At 36.6% G+C, this 20311-nt stretch overlaps 1 protein-coding gene across 1 annotated transcript in view; it reads left to right on the top strand.

Moving 5' to 3' along the window:
- Positions 1-1600: 1600 nt before the first annotated feature.
- DNAJC12 (DnaJ heat shock protein family (Hsp40) member C12) overlaps positions 1601-20311 on the top strand; it is a 38880-nt gene continuing 20169 nt past the window's right edge. Inside the window, exons 1-2 of the mRNA XM_042908363.1 lie at positions 1601-1799; positions 11890-11968. Coding sequence (XP_042764297.1) covers positions 1722-1799; positions 11890-11968 — 157 coding nt within the window. The 5' untranslated portion in view covers positions 1601-1721. The remainder of the gene's footprint in view (positions 1800-11889; positions 11969-20311) is intronic.

Below are 20311 nucleotides of genomic sequence, written 5' to 3'. Positions count from 1 at the left end.
CCCAGGCACCCTGGAAGGGAAAGAGTATTAAGCAGACTCCACACTCAGTACCAAACCCGACAAGAGCTCAATTCCATGACCCTGGGATCATGACCTCAGCCGAAATCAGGAGTCAGATGCTCAACCGACTGAGCCACCCAGGCAACTCTATACTTTATTTTAAAATTCCAGGGGCGCCTGGGTGGCGCAGTCGGTTAAGCGTCCGACTTCAGCCAGGTCACGATCTCGCGGTCTGTGAGTTCGAGCCCCGCGTCGGGCTCTGGGCTGATCGCTTGGAGCCTGTTTCCAATTCTGTGTGTCTCCCTCTCTCTCTGCCCCTCCCCCGTTCATGCTCTGTCTCTCTCTGTCCCAAAAATAAATAAAAAACGTTGAAAAAAAAAAATAAAATAAAATTCCATACAGAAATTTTAGCAAGAGAGGATATATAATGAAGGAATTGTAAAATGGTGCTTCAGTGCTTTATTTCATTTCCAAAATAAACCTTAAAAAAATGTGTTAGGTGAGCTCAGTGAAAATGTTTCTTTTTTCAAGGTGGTAATGTTTAAAGGGTTAAGGTGGTTAAAATGTTGTATCTGTGACCACTGACCTTCTTCTCTAAATCCTAGACTGACCTGCATATCCTAGGACCACAGTGAGCTGAAACACAGACTCCCTGAACTCACCCTAGGCTAGATACCTCCTGAGCCTGGACAGCCAGCTCAGGAATGATAGCACAGTGAATCAAACGTGGTCATCATACAGTTCTACTTCTCACTGTCCTGTTTTATTTCCTTCATAGTATAGATCACTGTTAATTTTTTTTTAATGTTTATTTATTTTTGAGAGAGTGAGAAACATAGCGTGAGCAGGGGAGGGGCAAGGAGAGAGGGAGGCACAGAATCCAAGGCAGGCTCCAGGCTCTGAGCTGTGAGCACAGAGCCTGACCTGGGGCTCAAACCCATGAAATGTGACATCACTCCTGAGCTGAAGTTGGATGCTTAACCAACTGAGTCACTCAGGCACCCCATAAATCACTATTTTAATTGATCTTGTTTATTTGCATGTTTCTTGTCTATCTCCCTCCATCAGAATGTAAGCTCTTTGAGAACTGAGACTTATTTACCACACCATTTCCTACAACTGTGCTGGACATAAAATAGATTCTCAATAAATACTTGTTTAATGAGTAAATTATCAAATGATTGAAAATGTGCTCTCCTAGTCTATTTCCTTCTACTCTTAGACTGTTTGAAAAATTATGAAGTATTCTAAGCACTCAGAAAAATGCCCACTACTCAGATTTAATACATTCTAAGATTTTTATTACATTGCTTCAAAGTTTTTCTATTTCTTAAAAAAAAAAAAAGAAAAAGGTAAAAATATACAGGCGATGGAGAAATGGCTAATTTGGGGAGTACGTAAAAATGAACAGTTTTTGCCAACCTATGAAGGGAATGGTTCGTGTGCATTACTTACATAAACTGAAACTACAGATCCCAGGCAGCACTGCAACAGTTAGGCACATGACTTATTCTTTTCTCTTCTGCCAACAGCCAATGAAAGGTAGAGTTTACAAAGGTCTAGGATGACATCTGTTATATGGACTGTGGCCAGCCTTAAATCTGGTTATTGCTGTTTGGAACGTGCTGCTGAAAACCAGACTTAAAAAGGCTTTTCCTGTTAATGCACAGCTTATTCTGTCTCTTGTTTCACAGGGAAGAAAAGCTGATTTAGTAATTGAAATGGATGCAATACTAAATTACAGGTCAGAAGATACTGAAGATTACTACATGTTACTGGGATGTGATGAACTATCTTCGGTAAGACAGTGGATAATGCTGTTCTTTTTCACAACAGGTTTTCAAGTTTTTATTTAAGGTTTTAACTTTGAACTTTTAGTCACATTGCCTAAAAACCTAATCTTACATTACTTTAAAGTACGTTTGGCTTAGAGAAAGTTAAGGATTTAAATACTAGATCTTTACTGGAGTAGTGTCCTTTTGTGATTTTACAGATGTTTCTGATTGAATATGTGTATTTGGGCACATGGCCATAGGCTCTATTTCAAATATACTAAAAATATATATTTGAAATTTTATTGTAATGCTGTTGGCAGTGTTTTACAGAACACATAAGCTGTATCTTTACTATGGTAATTTATACTATAATTGAGATGAAATGTAATTTTCTAGTAATTAGTGATTTAAAAAAATTTTATTAAAATATGTACTCTTATATGAGCAGTTAAATTATATAGACCAAAAAATATCCTTTTATGTTAACATCTTAACTTAAAAATTACTTAAAAGGGTGGCTTCTGAAACCAAACATGTGAAAACTCTATAGTTGTTCACTTGATCTACAATGAAATAATGTTTTTAAAGGGCCACATAGACAATGATGAAGGTTGTAAAAGTTTTTAAAATTATGGAAAACTCTAAATTTCATATATTAAAAAAATTATGGAAAACTCATTTATAATTCTATCTCGCAAGATATAATTATCTCCCAAGGATAATACTATTAATGTTCAGTATATTAAACTTCAGTCTTTTTCCTATATATATATATATATATATATATATATATATATTTAGAAATATGTTTGGGGAGATATTATATATTTACTTGTTGATTCCTGCTTTTTACCTGCTAACATTATAACAAGGATTTGTCCATGCCATTAAACACTCTTCATATGTATTTTAATGTTGCATATTTCATTTTATTGTTGTATCACAATTGATTATTTTCTTATTGTTAAGTATTTCATTGATTCCTAGTTTTCCAATGTTTTAAATACTATTGAGATGAATATGAAGTATATTTCAATTATATTATTGAGTATATTATCTTATATTTTATATAATAGTTACTAAAATGTTTTATTACTAAAACATAGCTATTAATACTAATATTTTCAAGCAAAATATTTTTCTATTTATCTTTGTTTCATAAGGCTGGAGTTTAGTAATAATATGTGCTTAATTTTGTTTGGAAAATAGAATGTGACCTTGGACACAAAGGATTAAAATCTCTATCTTCATCACACTGAGGAAGTCATCTTAAGTATCTTGTAGTTACACACACACACACACACACACACACACACACACCACACCCCAGATTATAACACTCTTTTAGTTGCATATTTCCCTTTAGGATAATATGTTATTCTTGTTTATTTGGTGGTGATTTACTTACAGCAATTAAGAAAGCTTATTACCATTTTTACTATCTTTATTATGAATTATGCTATTGCCAAATAATTTTTGAAGGAGATTTTTAAAATCAAAGGAACATCACTTACCTTGATAAGCTTCACAATTTAGATTTTACAAAAATGTTGTCATGCTAAGTTATAAGGTAAAGGTTGTTCTATTCCCATAATAAATGTCTAGACCTGATTAGTCAGTCTTTTACAGTTATGTGATTGTTTCCTCAGTCTTTGAAGGAGAAAGAGCATTGGTTTTGAAAAGACTTAAAAAAGAAGTTCGTATTATTTATAATGTTTATAACAGTGTCCTTTCATTATAGTCAGCCCTTTTGTTACCAGTTATAGTCATACTTCTCTGTATGTACTGTGGCATGTATGAAAAGGAGAATAAAAGCATTGTCTTGCAATTCTTTCATTACTGATTCTGTCCCTGCCATAGATGTTTAAATTACAATCATTTATTTAAAATGAAATGATCTGTCACAATTTTGTCAATTCTTTTTATATGTATCTTTTCCCTCTTTTCATATATATCTTTCCCATTTAAAAATATTTCAATTACATTTTTTTAAGTATTTAGTGTGACATTTCCTTTATTGATTTGTATTGGATGGATTTCTTTTGCTTCAAATATTCCTTGATTTGATGCTTTAAAAAATTGACCAGAAATGTTCATACTCAAAAGCATTTAGGAGCACCTAGCTGTCTTAGTTGGTAGAATAGAAGACTCTTGGTCTCAGGGTCATGAGTTCAAGCTCTACATTGGGCATGGGTCCCACTTAAAAAAAAAAAAGAAGCAATTTAGCAGTTATAATTTCAAAGCAACTTAATATGTTGATTCTATTTATAACAACTGAGTTGAGCCACACACAAAATTCTTTTGCTTTAGTATATAGTTGTTACAATTTATTTATTTATTTATTTATTTGTTTATTTATTTAAAAGTTTATTTATTTATTTTGAGAGAGAGAGAGAGAGCAGGGTAGGGCAGAGAGGGAGGGAGAGAATCTCAACCAGGCTCTTCACTGTCAGCATACAGCCTGACCCGGGGCTTGATCTCACAAACCGCAAGATCATGATTTGAGCCAAAATTGAGAGACGGCTGCTTAATAAACTGAGACCCTCAATATATAGTTCTTACAATTTAAAGCTTGTGTTGAAAATTAATGAAATGACATATATAAACCATGGGAGGATTTCTGCTCTGTTGAGTAGAAAACAACATACCCTCATTTCAAAAACATTTATTGCAGATTGATTCCAAGTTAATCAGCTTTTTCGCCCTGCATCAGATTTTACACAAAAGACACATGTTATGAAATCTTCTAAAGTCTTTATGAATGCATACACCACAAACTAGGATGTATATCAAATAAGATATCTCCTTGATGTATATTTTATTTGATTTTTTGGTATTTGGTCACCATTTCAGTAGTAATGATAAGAAGTCATCCTGATTTTAAGATTTCACATTCTTGAAAATTGAGCATAAACTTGATAAATGGAGACATCTATTTTTTGTTTCTAGTTCTCTTCCTTATTGACTTCAGATCACCTGGGTTTAAATCTTACCATTTACGAGCTGTGTGACCTTGGGGAAGTGACTTAATTTTTTTCTATGCCTTTGTTTCCTGATCTGCAAATGGGGGTAATAATTATAGTACCCACCTCATAGAGGTGTTGTGGGGATTAAATGAGACATGCTAAATAAAGACTTAGAATAGTGCCTGGCACATAATAAGTTGTGGTGTTGTTTTGGCCTCACAATAATACTGGACACTTGGAACTTTGTAAATTTAGACAATTCTGTCTAAAGGGTTGGGGGGCGGGGCGGGGATAGAGGATCTGAGGCGGGCCCTGCCCTAATAGCAGTGAGCCTGATGTGGGCCTGGAACTCAGGAACTGTGAGATCATGGTCTGAAGTTGGACACTCACCCAACTGAGCCACCGAGGTGCCTCTTAACAGACTTTTTAAAAGCAGTTTTAGATACATAGCAAAATTGAGTGGAAGGTATAGAGCTTTTCCATATACTTCCTTCCCTTCACTAATGCCTAGCCTCCCTGTTATCAACATCTCCACTAGGATGGTACACGTGCTACAACTGGTGAACCTACACTGATATAATCACCCAAAGTCCATAGTTTGCATTATGGTTCACTCTTGGGTTTGTACATTTTATAGGTTTGGACAAATGTATAATGACATTTACCATACAGAGTAGTTTCACTGCTCTAAAAATCCTCTGTGCTCCACCTGTTTGAATAATTTTTGACTTAAAGAAAAATTGCAAAAATAACACAGAGTTCATGTATACACTTCATCCCGCTCCCCTTAATGTTAACATTGTATTTACAATTATCACGCATAGTAAAATTATACAAATCAGAAAATTAGCATTGGCACAATAGTATTAACTCAACCAGGGGCCAGCAAGCTTTTTTTTTTTTTTTTTTTTTTTTGTAAGGGGCCAGACAGACCAAGTCAGGACTAGGGTGAGGCAAGCAGAGCACTTGGGATACAAAATTTAAGGAGGCACTAACTCTCAGGATTGTGCAAGTGCAAAAGTCTATGAGAGTAAGGCTACCTCCTTAAACCTAGGCATCCTGCTTGTTTCTCCTAGGTGCTGACCCTGAGACAGCAAACATTTTAGAGTTTGCAGGACTCTAGCACAACTATTCAATTCTGCCATTGCAAGAAAGTAGCCATAGATAATATGTAAATGAATGAAGAAGGCTGTCTTCCCATACAATTTTATTTAAAAAACAAAACAAAACAAACTGGTGGCAAGCCAGATATGTCCTTTGGGCTAGAGTTATTCAACCTCTGATCTAAAGGATAGGTCTCATTCTAATTTCATCAGTGTTTCTACTAATGTCTTTTTTCTCTTTCAAGATCCAAGCTAGAATCCATTATTACACTTAGGGGTCTTGTTCCCTGAGTTTCCTTCACAATGACAATTTCTCATACCTTCCTTTTTTTTCATGACTTGGACACTTTGAAAAGTAATGGGCAGTTATTTTGTAGAATGTCCCTCCGTTTTGGTTTGTCTCAGGTTTTCTCCTGATTAGGCTGAGGTTATGTGTTTTTGGAAAGAATACTGCTGAAGTGATATTGTACCTTTTTCAGTGTGTCATATCTGGGTACGGGATGTCAATATGTCCTAATGATCCAAACACATAGTTAAGGTTGTGTTTTTCAGGTTTCTTCTGCCAGGTTTTTCCACTGTAGGGTTACTATTTTCCCTTTGGTAATTAAAAAATATTTTTGGTGAAGATTCTTTGAGGCTATAGTGTTCCACTTCAGACTTTCACTGGCTGATTTTAGCATCTTTTGGTGTATCTTGCCTGTAACAGTTACTACGATGGTATTTGCCAAATGGTAACTTTCTATTTTCTTTATTCACTTTACATTTATTACTTGGAATTCTTCTGTAGAGAAAATATATCCTTTATCCCACATTTATTTATTTATTCAACTACTTTTGTCACTATGGATTAATAGTTACTGTATTTTATGGGTTATAACACAACACTACCATTATATATTTTGTGGCTCATATTATTTCTATAGCTTATGTTTTGATTATCATTTGATTACAATGATGTAGGATGATCTCACTGAATTTATTTTGGGAATATTGCTAACGTTTGGAGTTTTATATAAGGGAAAAATCCAGTTTCACACTAAGTGAACTGAAATGATGGATACTAATTCACCCACTTATTAAGATGAGTCTTCTCTTTTCTATAGCATATGAATTTCCATCACTAGAATCAGTTCATCCTTTTAATGAATAAATCACAATTTTCAGAAAGCTTCTATTATGCTATAATTGTGTTAAAGAACATCTGTTAGTCTATAATCAAGTATTTATTCAACACTTGGCATTGGGCCAGTACTAGAAGTGATGGGGGTAAAAGAAAACAAAACAAAAAGGTGAGAAATTGTATAAGAACCTTGGCATCCAGCTGAGGAGCCAAACTAATACAAAGGAAATAGAGAAAAAATAAGGACTGTGCTATGTGGTATTGTTGGTAAGTGCTACAGAAATTACAGGAAGACTATCTGAAAAGATTTCAGAGAAGAGATGATGCTTGAAATGATCAGACTAGGTCAAAATTTAGACACATAGAGGGAGAGACAGAAGGCATTTGTGTGGCTAGAGAAAGCTGGAGAAGATTCATCCAAGTGGGAACCGGATTAGTGCCTATTGCACACTGGAGTATTTGCTGACACAGATCAAAATATTGTGCTAATAGGCTGTGGAAAAGATAAGTTTTTAAGTTTTAAAGTTTAATTTCTAAAACTAATATTTTTTTTAAAAAAAATTTAATGTTTCTTTAGTTTTGAGACAGAGACAGAGACAGAGAGAGTGAATGGAGAAGGGGCAGAGAGAGGGAGACACAGAATCCAAAGCAGGCTCCAGGCTCTGAGCTGTCAATGCAGAGCCTGACATGGGACTTGAACTCACAAACTGTGAGCTGAAGTTGGATGCTCAACTGACTGAGCCACTGGGTGCTCCATAAAAACTAATATACTTTCAATAAGAAGATGTGGGGTATGAAGAGAACATGGAGAAAAATATTAGCTTAGATGCTTAAAATCTGGGAGTATATGTGCGTGTATACACATATGCTATATTTATGTGTTATGTAAATACATGCATATATGCGTTAATATTTACATTGTGCATGTCTATATGTGTATGGAGTCAGACTGCCTGAGTTCAAATACTGGCTCTGCTACTTACCAGCCCTATGGCCTTGGGAAAACCACTTAACTTTTCTGTGTATTGACTTCTTAATCTGTAGAATGGGAATAATAACAGTACCCACCTCACAGAGTTGTGGGAATTAAATGAGATGCTATATGCACAGTGCTTAGAACAGTGCTTGGCATATAATGTCTTAATAAATCTTAGCTATTATTATTGTTATTATATATGTATACATATATATATTATAATCCTTTTTAAGGTAAAACATTATGGTTTTATGCCTCATATAATGCTTTGTAGTTTACATTTCTTCATAGAACTATATTATATAATTTTTCTCAGATTATTAAAAGTCTTCTACTACAAGATGAGTTTTTAAAGTTTATTTATCTATTTTTTGAGAGAGATTGAGAAAGAGAGAGAGAGAGAGAGAGAGAATATGAGCAGGAGAGGGATAGAGAGAGAGGGACAGAGAGAATCCAAAGCAGGCTCTGAGCCATTAGCCCAGAGCCTGATGTGGTGCTCAATCTCACCAACCATGAGATCATGACCTGAGCTAAGATCAAGAGTCAGCTGCTTGGAGCGCCTGGGTGGCTCAGTCAGTTGAGCGTCCGACTTCGGCTCAGGTCATGATCTCATGGTCTGTGAGTTTGAGCCCCGCATCGGGCTCTGTGCCGAAAGCTCAAGGCCTGGAGCCTGTTTCAGATCCTGTGTCTCCCTCTCTCTCTGACCCTTCCCCGTTCATGCTCTGTCTCTATCTCAAAAAAATAAATAAATGTTAAAAAAAATTAAAAAAAAAAGAGTCAGATGCTTAACCAACTGAGTCACCCAGGTGTCCCTACAAGATGATTTTTTTAATGACTGTAAAATATCTCAGCCTAAGAAATATTTCAGTTAACTTTAATATCTTATTACTGGACACGTAAGGTTTTGTTTAAAATTTATAACATTTTATTCATTGAACCTTGTTATAACTAAATAATTTTCCCACCTCTGACTATCTCCTTAGACAAATTTCTATAAAATTTCTATAATTGGAATTGTTATATCAAAGAGTAAAAAAAATTATACACTTTTATGTATATATACATATACATAAATATCTCCAATTCTATCACTCTTTGATATCTAGGTAGATAGATAGATAGATCTCTGTATATATCTATTTTCAGGAAATTTGCATCCTCCCCAAGAGAGCATGAGAATGTTCATTTCTTTGTACCCTCAATGACACTGGTCATTATCATGCCTTAGATGTTTTGATTTATTTGATTATGAGTAAAGTTGAACATTTGTTTGTATGTTTATTGGCTAGCATAATAGGCAGTTTTCCAGACCATTGAACATTGGATCAGGAAAACAGGATTCAGTGGACCTTGACATGGAGGGCCTCATTTGTCCATGGACTCCACTTGGCATGAGCACATGGGGTGGGGATGCCAGGAGATAAATGGAACATTCCCAAGACAAACTAACCTGCTTACCAGTTAGTTTACCCAGAACCAGCCTACCTAGGAGATTTGTAATAAATTTTGTGACACTAAAACTATAAAAAGTAATGAAAGGCAGATATGGACTATTCTTAATTTTTTTAAATATTAATTTGGCAATGTAAAGAAAATATAAATGAGAAACTAACAATCACATACATTAGCATTATTGAGAATTAACCATTTTAGTACATTTGCTTCCATGGACTTATACTAGAATGTTTCTTAAAGGGATAAAAATGAAAAAATAAAACAACAAAAAAACCCTCCGAATTTCCTACCTTTGATAGATATGTATAATTTTATCCATTTATCTTATTAAAGTCCTCCAATACATATATACATAAATATGTGTATAAGTGTGTAAAAAATGTATCTTGAAGGGTGAAACCTGTTACTCTGGGGGGTTGAGGGGTAAAGGAACTTTTACTTTTTGTTCTGTATTGATATAAGTATCTTCAAAGAGAGATTATGAAATTCATAAATAGCTTAATTAAAAATGCTTACTACTACTACTAGAATCTTTAGAATTTTTAGTATTTTAAAATTTAAAGACAAGTCTCAGTCTCATTTTCTTTGTTATATAAGCAGTTTATAGTGACTGATGGTCACTATAGGTCACTCTATGGTCACTATAGGTCACTATAGGTCACTCCTAGGGAGCACCTAGGAAGAGGAAACACAATTAATCACAGTTCTGAACAGGAAATCTATCTCTTCCTGTTATTCCACTGGATTCCCAGTAGATGCTTAACAAAGAAAAGAATAGTTATTAGTCTGGGCATTTAATGCATATGCTTATCTAGTACAGCCTGGCTGTATTATTATTATTTTTTAAAGATTTTATTTTTTAGTAATCTCTACGCCCAGGTGGGGCTTGAGCTCACAACCCTGAGATCAAGAGTCACATGCTGTTCCAATTGAGCCAGCCAGGCTTCCCTACAGCATGGCTCTATAAAAGTGAAGAAAATTTTTTTCAAGGATTGATTAAGGATGACATGGAGCTGATAAATTTATGTTTTTACCATGAGTCTTATGACAACTTTAAGCTGAGCCTCTTGAGAATTTGTTTCTCAAACAAGAGGTCCTTTCCTTTCATTATTTAGTGGATAGTAAATATGCAACTTGGTAATAGATCCCTAAGAATTCTGCCATTGGTTAAGATTATTGGATTTGAGAGGCACCTGGGTGGCTCAGTTGGTTGAGTGTCTGACTTTGGCTCAGGTCATGATCTCACAGCTCATGAGTTCAAGCCCCGCATCGGGGGCTGGCTGCTGTCAGCGCAGAGCTCACTTCAGATCCTCTGTCTCCCTGTGTCTCTGCCCCTTCCCTGCTCATGCTCTTTCTATCAAAAATAAATGAATATTAAAAAAAAAAGATTACTGGATTTGAAGTCCAACTTCTTAGTTAACAAAAAATTTGGCTTTTTTAGTAACTAGTTAAATGATTTCAGACAAGTTACTTAACCACTGACATTTAGTTTTAGCTATTATTATTAAGTTCTTACTACAATTAGGCTTTGTGTTAAATGCTCTATTTCTATCATTTATGTAATATAAAGATAAGGAAACTAGGCACATGGAAGTTATACAACTTGCCTAAGTCTCTGGCAGAACTGGGCTTTAAAATGAAGCAATCAGGGGCACCAGCCTGGCTCAGTCAGTAGAGCATGTGACTCTTGATCTCAGGGTCATGAGTTTGAGCCCCACGTTGGGTGTGGAGCCTACTTAAAATAAAAATTAAAAAACACTATAAAACAAACAAAATAAAACAAATTATATTGTGGAGCCACATAACCACTGTTGTCTCCTGCTGCTGTCATTGGAATTACAATTAACAAAGACAAGTATTGATTATGCATGATAATAAGGTTTAGATGGCTGAGTGAAATCAAATCAAATCAAAATGCCTCTCAAACTTCATATTAGTTTGGCTGAACTTTCTCTTTTCCCAATCAAAATCTCCAACTACACTGTTAATTGGTAACAAAATTAAGAGGTTTGAATTATGTCCTTTTAATTGTGAAATTCTTAATAAAAAAAAAGAGGGGGGCAAAAGGCCTAAAGAGGGAACTTTATAATGGGTCATTTATAAACTAGACAGTCATCCTTGAATAATGAATGATGACTAAGCATCTTTTGAAGAACTCAGATGAGTGAACACCTCTTCTATGTATTCTTAGAATAAACCTATCTGACCATTTGTGACATTTAAATATATTGAGCTCACAGGTGTCTTGGGCTATCATCTAAATGCAGTAGCAAGTTAAACTGTTATCAGTATTTGGACAGAAGTTTTTATTGAATGCTTTCTGAATTTCATTATCAAGGCATTATTTCTTAGAGTAAAATGTCAAAATACAAACACAAGGATCACAATAAAAGTTGGTTTGATCATGGATGTTTTGAAAAGGAATGATGCCCAACTTCTTTCTTTATGCCGTTTAATTTGGAATCCTTATTTTTAACATCAGTTTTTGTTTTAGGTTGAACAAATCCTGGCGGAATTTAAAGCCAGAGCCTTGGAATGTCACCCTGACAAGCATCCTGAAAACTCCAAAGCTGGTAAATATTTAATAATGTCTGTTTCCCATAAAAATGAATAACATCTAAATCTAAAAAGCTATTGAATAATTACCTAATTTTCTTTTATATATTATGCTCAAACTTATTCTTTCATTCAATGCCAAAGAATGTTTTTTGCACTATTGGATGGTACGAGGGGAGGAAATGGTGTAGGGTCCTTTCTCCAATAGTAGTCATTTCTCATCCATTTTTCTTTCTGCTGTAACATGCTGCTTCCTGGTTTAAAATTTGTTCACTTTATGCTTTATTTCACCAGCTCTTGAGAGTTAACATGACTTAAGTATGTTTGTAACTAGGTGATTGTCTTGATGAGAACTTGATGTATTTTCTTCTTTTTGGGGAACTGAATATGTCTCTATATGATATATGGTAATATATTCATACTTTTGAGTTTTTTCTTTAGCATAATTTAAATTCCCTTATCATAAATTTTGACATAACTGCTCATGTGTATCTTAGCTTAAAATAATACAGACAGGAGGAGCACCTGGGTGGCTCAGTCGGTTGAGTGTCCGACTTTGGCTCAGGTCATGATCTCGCGGTCTGTGAGTTCGAGCCCCATGTCGGGCTCTGTGCTGACAGCCCAGAGACTGGAGCCTGCTTCTGATTCTGTGTCTCCCTCTCTCTCTGCCCCTCCCCCGCTCATTCTCTCTCTCTCTCTCTCTCTCTCTCTCTCTCTCTCTCTCTCTGTCAAAAATAAATAAACATTAAAAAAAATAATAATACAGACAGGGGCACCTGGGTGGCTCAGTTAAGCACCCAACTCTTAGTTTCGGTTCTGGTTAGGATCTCGCGGTTTGTGGGTGTAAGCCTTGCATCAGGCTCACTGCAGTCAGCCTGTCAGTGCAGAGCCTGCTTCAAATCCTTGGTCCCTCTCTCTCTGCCCCTCCCCTGTTTGCGCTTTCCCAATAAATAAATAAATATTTAAAAAAATACAAACATACCATTTATCCTTCTTTAACCTGTCTCCCTCCTGCTCCTCTTTTATCTCTCTCCTTCCTTTTAGAGCCAAACTTCCTGAAAAAGAAGTCCACAGTTTATATCTCTACTTCCTTCGCCAATTTTCAATTTATCCCAGGCTGACTTCCCTCTCACCTTTCTTGGAAATGGCTCTTGTAATAGTCATCAAAGATTTCTTGGCTGCCAAATCCAACATTTACTTTTTTAGGTCTTATCTTCCCTGAGTTTGCATCAGAAATTGGCACTGTTGACCAGGCCTCCTTGAAACATTCTTTCTTTTAGGTACCAAGATACACACTCATACTTTTCCTCCAACTTCTTGGGCTTTCCTTTCTTTCTTTCTTTCTTTCTTTCTTTCTTTCTTTCTTTCTTTCTTTCTCTTTTTAATGTTTATTTATTTTTTAGAGAGAAAGGCAGAGTGTGAGCAGGGCAGGGCAGAGAGAGAGGGACAGAATCCGAAGCAGGCCCCAGGCTCTGAGTTGTCAGCACAGAGCCTGATGCGGGGCTTGAACTCATGAGTGGTGAGATCATGACCTGAGTGGAAGTCAGACTCTTAACCAACTGAGCCACCCAGGCACCCCTTCGGTTTCTCTTTCTGGCTCTGTCGTGACTCCTCTTCTGCCTTAAATTTCCCTCCTAAACTCTCATTTCTGGGCTAACTCCCCACTTTCTCTCTGGAGTCTTTTTTAAAAAAATGTCTTTATTTGTTTTGGAGACAGAAAGAGAGAGAAAGAGAGCAAGTAGGGGAGGGGCAGAGAGAGAGGGAGACAGAATCTGAAGTAGGCTCCACACTCTGAGCTGTCAGCACAGAGCCTGAAGTAGGGCTTGAACTTGTGACCAGCGAGATCACAACGAGAGCTGAAGTCAGATGCCTAACTGACTGAGCCACCCAGGCACCCCAGTTTCTCCCTGGAGTCTTGTCCAAGTCTGTGGCGTCAGTCATTAGCTCTTTGCTGATGGCTTTCCAGTCTATCCTTAACTCCGTTCTCATTCTGATCTTTGGACTCTAGTTTTGAGTGTTCTTACAAATCTTCGTTTGGAGACATTTCAAAGTCACCCTGTCAGAAACTGAACTCATTGTTTTCCTCTCACCCTCTCTCAAATCTTGCTCATCTTTGTGTTTCCCCATCTTAATAAATGGCAACCCCATCCATTTAATTGGTCAAGCAGAAACCTGTCTCCTTGCTCTCCCTTATGTCTACATCTGTTCAGTTACCAAATGCTGGTGATTTACTTTCCATGTCTCTCCTGGAGGTCTTTTTCCCTACATCTTCACAGCCCCTAGAGTAGACAAGTAACCATCATTTCATGCCTGGATCCCTACAGCACTCCTTTCATTGCTTCACACTGCAGAGAGTGGATTTCTTTTTAATTATGGAAAAAATAAAATATTTAATATGTACAAAAAAGGTATAAGAATACTATAGCAAATACCTATGTATGCACACCTAGCTTAAAACTTCAGCAATGTAGTTGAAGTCTTTGTGTATTTCTTTTGTTTTTAATTTTTTTAATGTTTATTTATTTCTGAGACAGAGAGAGACAGAGCATGAGTGGGGAGGGGCAGAAGGAGAGGGAGACACAGAATCGGAAGCAGGATCCAGGCTCTGAGCTGTCAGCTCGAACTCACAAACCATGAGATCATGACCTGAGCCAAAGTTGGTCGCTCAACCAACTGAGCCACCCAGGCTCCCCAAGTCTTTGTGTATTTCTACCTTGATTTTATCCTCAGGGTAGGTACTGTAATACTGTCTTACATTAGATGATTATGTTTACTATAGGTGCATATTATGGGTTTGTGTGTAGTATGTATATGTATATGATTTTTCTATAAGGAAAATATTATGATTAAGACCTATCTTAATCCACATTGCACAAATGATAAAACCCAAACTCCTCTTCATTAAAAAATTTTTTCCTTTATCTCTTTTTAAAGTTTTTATTTATTTACTTTGAGAGAGAGAAAGTGTGAGCAGGGGAGGGGCAAAGAGAGACAGGAGAGAGTGAGAATCCAAAGCAGGCTTGCACTGCTAGCGTGGAGCCTGATGCAGGGGCTTGAACTCACGGACCATGAGATCATGACCTGAGCTGAAGTTGGATGCTTAACTGACTGGCTTAACCACCTTAGCCACCCAGGTGCCCCAATTTTCTTTTATTTAAGTTTCTTTATTAATTTTCTCTAGAAATCATTGATCCTTTTGATTTGTATAAATAGGCCATTTTCCAATATATCAAGTCATTTTTGTTATACTTTTTAAAAATTGAAAAAATTATTTTATTATTATTATTATTATTATTATTATTATTTTGAGAGAGAGAGAGAGGAGACACGAATGGGAGAAGGGCAGAGGGAGAGAGAGAGACAGTCCCAAGCAAGCTCCACATTCAGCATGGAGCCTGATGTGGGGCTCGATCCCACGACCCTGAGATCATGACCTGAACTGAAATCAAGAGTCAGGTGCTCAACCAACTGAGCCACCCTAGTGCCCCATTTTTTGTTATATGACTTTTGCCCTTTTTATTGAGGCACAATTTGTTTAAGGCAATGTGAAGAAACTGTAAGTATAAACTTGATAAATTTTTGTCTACATATTACCAGTTTAACTGCTGCTCAGATGGATGTAGAACATTTCTGGCACCCAGGAGTCCCTTTTTACATCCTGTTCAAAGTCAGTATCCTCTCCCATTTTTGGATCTCTATTTCATTGACGAGTTTTGCCTAGTTTTGAATTTCATATAAATGGAGTCATACAGTATATACTCTTTTGCTTTACATTATGTCTGTGATAGTTGCCCATTCTGTACTTGCAGCAATAGTTCATTCTATGTAATTGCTGGGTCTTTAGGTACAAGCCCCTTCATGTTGTGCTTCCTGACTCCTTTGCATCTCTCCATTTTCATTTTCTCTCTACTACCATGCCTAAAATCCCATGTTTCAGCCACACAGAACTACCTTGATTCCTCAATATGCCTTGTTTTCCACTCTTCAGAACTTTATGCCTGCTTCTTCCTCTGTCTGGCTCCCTGTGAGGCCTGCACACCTCTCCACCTTGTTTTGATTGGTTAGCTCATGCTCTTGTGTCAGGTTTCAGCGTAGTCATGATTTCCTCTGGGAAGTTATGTGTGCCCCAGTTACCCAGAGCACACTGTACGTCAGGCAGCAAACCGTGTATCACACCATCTCCTTGTTGCCTATTTGCTTATTAGTCATACTGAAAGCTCAGTGAGGCAGGCCTCCTGCTATCTTGTTCACAGTAATATGCCCCACACCTCGCATAGCACCTACCATGGAGGACACCTACTTTGTGCAAATCATTTATTGAATTAGTGAATGAATAAATTTCATGAACATTTCTTTAGGAGACATATTAATTACCTCTTTGAACTGGAGTTAGTATTAAGATAGATGCCCTGACGTAAAAGTATAAAAATTTGACAAAAACTTAAAAACAACTACCACCCCAGGTTATTCTTTAACTGGGTTCTTTTCCAATAAAGCGTGGCTTTGAGTTGTTTCTCTGTCCCTGGCAAACAATTTCTGTTTGGGGTACATGATGAATCACTGTGCAATCATTGCCATTTCTGGTTACCATAGTGATGGGAATTTTCACGTACGGGCTACCTCAAGGCTTCTTGTTCAGAGAAACACTGAACTGTAAATATTGTTTAAAATGAAAGGTACACAGACATCAATATCTTCCCCTGTCGGGCTTGTAGTTGATAGATGATTCAATCTTTGGGTAGAAATTGTTTTCAAGTCTGTTTAAGCATCCATTTACTCAATTTAGATTAATATGACCTTCTGAAAATTTAAGTGGTTCTTTATACACTTGAAGAAGGATTAAGAATACTGATAAAAATATTGTAAAATGTTAAACAAAAATTCATCCGGTGCTGAATTTTAGTTTGACAGAAATTCAGAATACATTAGGCAGATTTTGAAACATATTTCATTAAGGTGAAAGTTTATAGAGCAACTACATTGTACTTGTATGTACACCTTTTTGGTTCATTAAGTGTAGTCTTAATCATTTCCATTACTAATTACTAATTTGTTATCATGATGGAGTAGTAGATATGGAGCACAATCTTGTCTGTCTGGATTGCTCCTAGCTCCCACTTATGAGCTAGTTGAACTTGGACAATCTCTTTGAGCCACAGTGTTCTAATAGGAAAAATGGGTAGACTAAGAACATTATTGCTTCATGCACCTGATGTGGAGACTAACATTCCCGAGCATGCAGGAATAGCTCAGTGAATGTTGGCAATTGTGACCCACTGGACTTTCTTTAGTTGTTGTTTTTTTTAAATGCAGGATTCCAAGATAAAAATTTAATAGAATGAGATAGTTTTCTTTTTTGTAAGTAAACGTTACATCTTTCTCCTTTTCATTCTTTCTTTTTTTTAATTCTAAATCAAAGGCTTTTAGGTTTTGAGAAATCCCTTCTCCTCTTCAGGTGGGGGTGATGTAGGCAGGACCAGTTATGCTATAGACATTGTGTCACTGAGCGCAAAAGCTCCTGGCTGGTGTTCATGACAGTCCTGTGTGTACACGTGACAGTAACTGTTCCAGGCCAATGCTTTATTAACTTCTCTCTGACCTTGAAGAAGGGGATTTCAGACTGAATTAAAGATCTGTGAAATGGTATTTTTGTTATTGATTTGTAGGCTTCAAAAACATTGGGGTATTTGAAGGAGAGCTCCTTGTCCTTGCTAACTGATATCTTCTCATGTCTCCATGCTTTCCTACTTTAAAAACTCTTTATTGCTTTTTTATCTGTGAATAAAAATAACATACAGTAATAAATAATGTTGAAAGTGAAAGTCCTCTCTTATCTCTCCCTAGCAGAGAAACACTATTAACAGTCGTGTATTTTCCTCCAGATTTTTTTCAAGGTATGTTCTGATATTATATTTTTATTATTATTTTTCAAGTAATTGTAAGTGGCCTACATTTAAAACGAGGCTATAATAATACAAATTCTATTGTGAAATATGAATTTAAAAGAACTTCTGTATTTTCAGAACAGACCTAGGAGTTAAATCAGAATGTCTTTCAAAGGTCCCAGCATCATTTGCTCACGTAAGCTTATAAAATGAGATCTCTCTTCCCAGAACTGGTAAATGTTTATCTTGTGTGATTCATTTGATTAGCTATATATTAAAGGGCAAATATAAACCCAAACTCATTTTTATTAAATGTGGTGGAGAGGATGGAACGAGGAAAGGCCACCTATCAGGAAAGATAAAGTCTCTTTAGCTTTCTGCTTATCAATTGTTGTCAAGGCATTGACATCAGAATAATCCCAAGCAGCCTTATTTCATTCTGGAGACTCTGTAAAACAGGTTAACAGTAATGTGCAAAGAAAATGTGACTCATAGGGGCATCTGGGTGACTCAGTCAGTTGAGCATCCGACTTCAGCTCAGGTCATGACCTTGCAGTTCATGGCTTTGAGCCCCGCATCAGGCTCTGTGCTGACAGCTCAGAGCCTGGAGCCTGCTTCATGTTCTGTATCTACCTCTCTCTTTGCCCCTTCCCCACTCATGCTGTCTGTCTCTCTCCCAAAAATAAATATACATTAAAAAAAATAAAAAAAATAAAAGGTGACTCATAGATAAATATATAAATCTTTACAACCACTGCTGTGGTAGTAACTGGCATATGCATCTGTGGTGATAATTTAATGAGCTTTTTATTCCTGTTGGAAAAAGTGACATCTTATTTGTACAGTGGGACATTTAAATTGTCGTCAGCAGCAGGAAGGATTACTCACTGGAGTGAGCTGCTATGGCAAGATGCTTTTTATTAGTTTGTTATTTCCCTGTAATTTTCAATAACCCCATCTTTAGGGTCTTTCCTTTAATCCACCAGTTGCTCCTACCTCCAGTGGTGATATTAAGTAGCAAATGACCTGTGAGGTACTGTGCTGTCCAGCTTTGGAGTAGGGTCGTGGAGGGACCCTGCTGTGGCAGGAAGTATGTCTGGTTGTTGGGGGAACACTTAAAGTGGTGGTGTTTGGAGGATAGGGGCTCAGAAATACCAAATCTTTACCACCTGGGGTATAGAAGTATTTCAGTATTTCCAGTACCATCAGTGTTGATGGTACATTTGCTTCAACACCTGTTTGAGAGACTCTTGACTAATTCCAATGAGGTATTTTAAGCACTATCAGAGCAATTTAATTAGTTTCCCCACTGATACTATTAAAATGTTCCTAATTCACAAAGTGTTTGAAGAATATGTGTCATTTCTTTGGTGGTTGGAGCTCAGAAAATAGCACTATATAACATCTTTATTATATTCACCTCAAAATAGGAAACATTCACTCATTGATTCATTGAACAAATACTTTTTGAGCACCTGCTATGCTGTTTCAATGCAAAGGATATAGCAGAGAACAAAACAGATAAAGTCTCTGTTTTCACAGAGTTTGTATTCTGGTAGAGGGGATAGATCATAAACAAATAAATACATAATGGCCAAGGACAAGTACTATAAAGAAAAGTAAAGTAGGGCAAGGGAGATAAAAGTGTGGGGCTAATGGACAGGCATTTTATATAACCTGGTCAGGGAAGACCACCTCCACAAGACAGCATTTGTGATGACATCTGAAGGAAGTAAGCCATATGAGTGCCTGGGGTAAAAGTATTCTTTGTGGAAAGGATTGTAAGTGCCAAAGTCCTGCTTGGCATACTCAACGAGGATCAGGGAAGCTCCTTTGGCTGTACCAAGGGAGATGGGGAAAGCAGAAGAAAATGAGGTCAGAGAAGGAAGAGAAGGTAGAGGGCAGGCAGAGCATGTTAGGCCTACTAGCCATGCCATTTCTCATAAGAATTTTTAGTTTTACTCTGAGAGAAATGGGAAGTTATTAAAAGTCATTTTGAGCAGAGGAGTGATATTATATTACTTATTTTTAAAAAGGTCTCTCTGACTGCTGTGTAGAAAACAGATTGAGGCAAAGGCAAGGAGATTGGTTGAGAAGCTGGTATAATACTCCAACCAAGAGAAGATGGCGGCTTGAACCAGAGCAGTGATAATGGAAATGGCAGCAAGGGGTCAGATCTTGGATATATTTTAAAAGTAGAGCCACTAGGGTTTGCTAAGGGATTAGAAGTGAGATGTGAGAGAAAGATAAAAGTCAAGGATGACTCCAAGTGCACAGAAAACTAATGAAATATTTTCTGACCCCCCCCAAGCAGAATCAATTGTGTCTCTATATTTCTTTTTTTTTAGGTTTATTTAGAGAGAGAGAGAGAGGCCCTTGCCTCTATATTTCTATCACATGATTTTGAAATGGTTTGTTTATGTGTCTGATTCCTTACTAGACTTTGAGCTTCTGAAGGGCACAACTTGGATCTTA

This window comes from Panthera leo, chromosome D2, assembly GCF_018350215.1.
Source record: "Panthera leo isolate Ple1 chromosome D2, P.leo_Ple1_pat1.1, whole genome shotgun sequence".
Classification (NCBI taxonomy): domain Eukaryota; kingdom Metazoa; phylum Chordata; class Mammalia; order Carnivora; family Felidae; genus Panthera; species Panthera leo.
This window is presented reverse-complemented; position numbering and strand designations above follow the sequence as displayed.